Here is a 6,941-nt window from a genome sequence, read left to right on the forward strand (position 1 = left end):
GGGTTATAAAAGTTTTGGATCAAGCTGTTTTTTTTTTTTTTTTCCTTCGTTTGGGTCTGTACAACCTAATCAACAGATTGGATGTCAAATATACAGTACATTGGGCCTTAGGAAGATTTTAATGGTGCATATCCAATCACTATTATTTTCCACTGGTGTGGTCAACGTGAGAATTATATCCCCTAATGTTTGGCATTAACTTTAAAATGATCTGTAAAAACATGGATGAAACGTAATGGATGAAACACATACATCATGTTGGGGTCCACGGAGCACCGAACACCAGCCACCGGGCTGGTGGCAGGGGAGTAGCCGGTGGGTCCCACATAACTTTGTGACGTCAACACACCTCCGAGGTCGGTGGTGTATGGCACATGGTGTAATCTCTTCAAATCAAAGGAGCCACCTCTCATTCTCATTCTGATTCGCCCTCTCTTCTTCCAACAATTAAACCGAGGGAGAGAGAGAGAGAGAGAGAGAGAGAGAGAGAGAGAGAGAGAGTGAGAATGAAAGAGAAGGAACATCAACATCATGATGGTGGTGGTGGTGGGCAGAGCAAGGGAAGAGCGAGCATCCCACCGTACATGAAAGCGTTTTCAGGGTCGATAGGTGGAATCGTGGAGGCGAGCTGCCTTCAGCCAATCGACGTTATCAAGACTCGCCTACAGCTCGACCGCACCAATACTTACAAAGGCATAGTACACTGCGGGAGCACCGTCATTCGCACGGAGGGTCTCCGCGCCCTCTGGAAGGGCCTCACCCCCTTCGCCACCCACCTTACCCTAAAGTATGCCCTCCGCATGGGCTCCAACGCCATTTTCCAATCTGCCTTCAAGGACTCCCACACCGGCCATCTCTCCAATCGCGGCCGCATGATGTCTGGCTTCGGAGCTGGCGTCCTCGAGGCTCTCGTCATTGTCACCCCCTTTGAGGTATTTTCTCATTTGGGTTTCTTTAATTTTTCTTGATGTTGATTGTTTTTCTATTTTTTAGTGGTTTCTCAATTCTGCATGTGAGAATTGTGAGATGTCTCTTTTTTGGTGTTTGGATGCTCAAATCGGAATTTAGGTTGCTACAATGAAATTCTGTTATCCAGACTGTTGATCTGATGGGATTCACTGCTGATTGGCATGAATCCTCAAGATATATCAGAGTGGAGGATCCTAGCCATTGAGCCTTTAGTCTTCTTGTTCTCTTTTTCCCCCCTTTTTCCTGAGCATTGAATTTGGAAAATTGCGGCATTTTCTTGTTAGCATTTTATTTGGAGACCGTGGATCAAGTTGTGATGGTTTCCTTTTTTTTGGTTCTTCTGGTCCATTCACTCGGTGGCCGGTCAGATCTATGGTCTGGATCACCTAATCATCAGGTCAAAACTCATATGCACAAATCATCCACCATACGCTTGGTCTATGTGTTAGTCAATTGAGCCTATCTAAATTGTGGCCATATTGTGGATGGAACATAGCCTGAAAATCACACCGATTGGATGAACATGCCTATCAAATGGACAGTATAATAGAAAATCAGAGGTCAATCATCCACCATACACTTGGCATATGTTGTAAATCTATAAAGCCCATCCATATTGTGGCCATATTGCAACTCCTCCCACACCCTTTCCCGATAATTGCATTTCATTTTTATTATATTTGTCGATTGTGTCGCAAATGTGGTCTAGTCTTTGCATCGCACCCCCATGAGGAGTTGACTTGTTTTTCTTTGCCTATCTTGGAGTTGATGTTCCTACATTTGAAGGAGCACTTCCTCCGACTTGTTCAGCCTACTAATATGTCTCCTATGAGAAGTCATTGTTCAAATGGTGTATATGATCATAATACTCCAAAGGGCAATGGGGATAATGGACTATCAATTCCATTGTTTGATATGGTGGGGTCTCTTCTGCAAATCCAACACTAGTGTTTGACATGTTTCCTAATATAGAGTGGAAATGGCTTGTTTTTTTTAATTTTATTTTACTAGCACCAAGGTGTGACCGTGGAAAGAAAGAGATCAGATATTAAATTTTCTTCACAATAAATTCTATATTGGGAATACTAAAGAATGTGAAGGATATGGGATTTTTTTTAACTGACCTTGATAAATTCTTTCCAAACTTCTTCATTTGTAGTTATGAACTTATATTCCCCATTCCAACGAAATCCATTTTTATTTAATGCTTCCTTCGGAAATTGGAAATGTTTGCAATCATCTACATATACAGGGATGTGGAACATCTCTCCCACCACCTTTGCTATCACATTCATTATAGTAGCCCTAAAACCATGATTGTTCTTGGCCCCTAAATATTAACACATAGAGGCAAGATAAAACATGAGAAAGAATTACTTGCAAGCAAGAGAAGATAACATCTTATTCAAATATTGAGACGTCCCTAAAAAACTATGTATTGATATTCGAAAAATAATCACTCAATACAACATAATCAATATTCCACTCATAATGAAAAAAGATATTGGAATACAATCATTCGGCACATTGTCCAAGATCCCAGCTGTCCCATATTTGCTTTTATGATGCTTTACCTAAACTTGTTCCATCTTGGTCTCTCCTTCCTGGCTCTTGCTATTTTGCTCTCAATAGTATACTAGCTTGGTCTAGCCCTTCTTCGACACTTTCATCCAAGTCGTCATTGCCATCCTTTTTTCTTTTTTGCATGCCTATAGACATCTTCATCCTAACCACTATCCTGTTCCTCCTCATTGTCTTCATTTATTATTTCTAACTCAAGGTTAATACCTTGATTTTCGTTCACAATATGATTATATAAGATACAACATGCAAACTACTATCCTCACTTGTGTAAGTAATGGATAAGATGCGATTGTCTTCAATATATGAAATCATGCTTTCAATACTCCAAGGAAATGTTCTATAATGTTTTGTAATAACGAATGCCAAAGATTAAACAACTCCATATCCCCAAGTTAACAACCTTGCCTAAATTTCTTAAGATGACATCATACCCCACAAAAGGATGCTAGGAAACCAACGGTGTTTGGAAAGTTAACATCTACTAGGTAATATTTACCTACAAGGAGCATAGAGTAGATATTATTAAATATTAAATATTACTCATTTATTTATTACATATTAGTATTAGTCAGTAAATTCCTTTCGGAACAATGAGCTTGTTAATTTGTAGCTGACCATTCCCACCCAACATAAACGTATTGAAATTTTAAACTAAAAGAGCAACTTGGCAATACATTTTGGAAAACGAATCCTTTTTCATTACTTCTTGGCTTGCTTTTTTAAGGGGACCATTGCTGGAATGTGTGCCATCTACGACTCCAATATAGCCCTAAAAAATTTAAATCCTACAAGTTATTGTATTAGTTTATTTTTAAAAGAAGGTAATTATGAAATAGAAAAGACATGCACTAACTTGAAAATACGGTAAAAACCTCATATTGTTCATTATTTCAAGAGGCACACCAATACCTGGTGGTTTAAAAAAGTCATGATGTAGTTTGATGATTATGTCAAGTACTTTATTGAAGTGGTGGCTAATTGTTTTACCTGAATGATTGAAATGATGTTGTAGCACACGATTCTTGACCTGAATCTACATGTAGAAATATCACTCATTCTTCTTCCAAAGATACTCCAAATGTACCATGCATGTCACATTTCTCTTTTATAATGTCTTGCAGACAAAAAAAAAAAAGTCTCTTTACGCATAGAAACATAATCACAACATGTGTACCCCAGATCATAAATAATTGCATGTGCGGATTGTGTCTAACCAATCTTGTCAATGTTGTTTTGCATCTTCTACTATATAGTTTTCCTTATGCCAAGCAGTGTTTTAAATAGCAAATAGCGTATAGCATAGCGTTTACCCCTTTGAAGCGTGAGGCATAAGCTACACACTACTAGATTTTTAATTAAGGTTGTGCTTGGTTACGCCAATTCATGATATTCAACACCAAATTATAATGATTAATAATGAAAGTTAATAAAATTTCATAATATTTGGTGCAACCGAACGCAACCTAAAGTAATAGGAAAGGGCAATGATTAAGTATAAAGGTAAAGAAATAGCAATGAAATTGATTTAATATTGTTACTTATATTCTTTTACTAAAAGGCTAAAAGCATTGAAAAGATTAACTAACTTTTATTGAAAATATTAAAATGTAACAAATCATTGAACAAATTAATTAATTTTAATCTTGAAGCGAAAATAACTCATAATGTGAGCTATGTAGCATATAGCGTAGTCTATATAGCGTGTAGCATATGCAAATTATCATATAGCATAGGCTACACGTGACTTAAGCTATTCATGAGCTATGTAGCATTAAGGTTAAAATACGCTAAACAGCGTAGCTATTTAAAACATTGATACCAAGATGCTATAATCATACCAGTGACGACTGCCGCAATTAATACATTAAATCCAATATTTGCCCCATCCAAAATGTTGAAGACTTCGAGACGATGCAATTTGTGCTAGAAATGTCTTTGTCCAACTTGTTGACCTAATGTTGGAGATCTGTTATTGTGCCTTGAGATCCTAAATTACGTTAATTATTAAATAAAAGTGATGGTGATATGATCTTAAATAAAAATCATTTAGTTGTGAATTGAATCAACAACAACAATTCTGTGTAATGGCATGTAAGTAAAACCCCATGTGAGGGGTGCAACTTAAGCCCAAAAACCCATCTCTACTTGATGTCCTACCATGTCAGGTGGCTTCAAAGACTCAAATGATCTTTACCCGACTCAACTCGATGTATAAATAAATATAACTATAAATTATTTTGCTTGGTGGTTAATATTAATCTCATTGCATCTATGAAAATAAAAAATAAAAAATAAAAGCAGTTTTTAATGCAAGTGAAATGCTTGCATTCTTTATAATTTGTTGTGAATTCGATTTCTGACAGACTCGGCTCAAAATCTGGTAAAGTCTATTAACTACAAATTTTTGGTAATTTTCTTATAGGTAAGTTGATCAACGAGTGATATTTATAAGCAATGTTGTCATAATCGCTATCGTATCATAAATCATAAAGGGGTTTGAATTGTATCGTCGATTGCAAGATATTTTCATATTTAAAACAAAAGTCATAAAAATATAAAAATTGAAAATAAATAAAACACGTCAATCATCCATTTTGTCACGAATATGAAAAAAAAAGTTAATTTAATCTAAAATTGTGATAAAATGTATACTAAATGTATCATTGATTCATTGTCAATGTCTTGTATTATTAAAAGAAAGAAAAGAGGTGATATTATAATGTATGTGGGGCATAAATAATTTTTAAACATAGAAGCCCTAAACAAAAATTGTAAAAAACCGAAAAAAAATTGAAAAAACTCGAAATATACTATTTTTATTTTATTTTTCCCGAAAAATGCATATTTACATCAATATATGAAAGAAATTAGATAGAAAAGAATAAATGCATATTTTATATGTATTCTTACCTATTTTAACAAAGAAATCGAACACAACAAGCGGCTTTCGATTCTGTTGAGCGACGAAAAAGATATGTTGATTTCTTTTTTTAGGTTTCCTATGGTCCACAACCTCTAAAAGTCCTCGAAATCTCTCAAAGGTAGCAAAATATGTGTTATTCTAATGTGTTTGGGGCCTAAATAGCTTTTAAAATCAAAAGCCCTAAAAATTTTGTAAAAAATCTAAAAATAAAATCGAATTTTGGACCCGACATCGTCTTTTCTTTTTTTTTTTTGCAAAGAATATCGAATAGTACGTATCACGATAAAATCATACGATAATACCCATTTTACGATTTGTATGTACAATTCAGATCGTACATATGTACAATATGATTCAAATCGAACGATTTTAACAACATTGTTTATAGGTGATATTAATTAATGATAGTATCTGATTATTGATACAAAACAAATAGTTGTTTGGTTCAAAATAGTCATGCTTGCAACTAAAGCCAAAGCCCAACCCCAATTATAATACCCACAATACCTATGTCATTTATGCACTTGAAAGCATAATTTTCTCATGTACTCTGTGGTATGGTGCAATGATTGCAGGTGGTGAAGATTAGATTGCAACAACAGAAGGGACTAAGTACGGAGCTTTTGAAGTACAAGGGCCCCATACATTGTGCACGCGTGATTATTCGTGAAGAAGGCATCCTTGGACTCTGGGCTGGGGCGGCACCTACTGTGATGCGGAATGGTACAAACCAAGCTGCTATGTTCACAGCTAAAAATGCATTTGACGGCTTCCTATGGAAGAAACAGGAAGGTGACGGGAAAGTCCTCCAGCCATGGCAGTCAATGGTATCTGGGTTCCTGGCAGGGACTGCCGGCCCTGTGTGCACGGGCCCATTTGATGTTGTCAAGACAAGGCTGATGGCCCAGAGCCGCTCAGGTGGCGATGTTAAGTACAAGGGTATGGTCCATGCAATCAGGACGATATTTGCAGAGGAGGGCTTGGTTGCTTTGTGGAAGGGGCTGCTGCCTAGGCTCATGAGGATTCCTCCTGGCCAGGCGATCATGTGGGCTGTGGCTGATCAGGTGATGGGCTTCTATGAGAGAAGATACATTCATAACGCACTCATATAACTAACATTGATTGCTTGTGCTCATTCAAATTCAAGCACAAAACCCATATATATATATATATATTATTTTTTATTTTCTTTTCTTCATTTTTACATGCATTGGTGCCTCTAATTCTTTCATGTCAGCGATCAAAAGGGAAGGTGTAGGAAGGAAGACCCAAGCTAGTTTGGCGGTTTTTTGTTGTTGTTGTTGCCAGTACCATTGATGTGCTTTAATACACTGTTTTAAAAGCTAAGTTGTCTAATGGGGACAGGGCCTTGGAAAAAAGAACTCTCTGTCGCACGGTCAGCCCATCCACTGTGATGTGCCTTACAGTGGATGGACCATGATGTTATGATTGGCTTCTTTTTTCT

General features: G+C 36.6%; 1 protein-coding gene across 1 annotated transcript; it reads left to right on the forward strand.

Moving 5' to 3' along the window:
- Positions 1-447: 447 nt before the first annotated feature.
- LOC131253344 (mitochondrial succinate-fumarate transporter 1) lies at positions 448-6,662 on the forward strand. Its single transcript, XM_058254314.1, has 2 exons — positions 448-932; positions 6,052-6,662. Exons 1-2 carry the CDS (start codon positions 507-509, stop codon positions 6,586-6,588), a joined length of 963 nt encoding a protein of 320 aa, XP_058110297.1. The 5' UTR covers positions 448-506; the 3' UTR covers positions 6,589-6,662.
- Positions 6,663-6,941: the final 279 nt, after the last annotated feature.

The sequence above is a fragment of the Magnolia sinica genome, chromosome 8, assembly GCF_029962835.1.
Source record: "Magnolia sinica isolate HGM2019 chromosome 8, MsV1, whole genome shotgun sequence".
In the NCBI taxonomy this organism is placed as follows: Eukaryota; Viridiplantae; Streptophyta; class Magnoliopsida; order Magnoliales; family Magnoliaceae; genus Magnolia; species Magnolia sinica.

Excerpts from the sequence above, each read along its gene's own strand:
- LOC131253344 (XM_058254314.1), top strand. The coding sequence starts at position 507 with ATGAAAGAGAAGGAACATCAACATCATGATGGTGGTGGTGGTGGGCAG. Across the intron at positions 933-6,051 it reads TCATTGTCACCCCCTTTGAG|GTGGTGAAGATTAGATTGCA; the intron begins GTATTTTCTCAT and ends CAATGATTGCAG.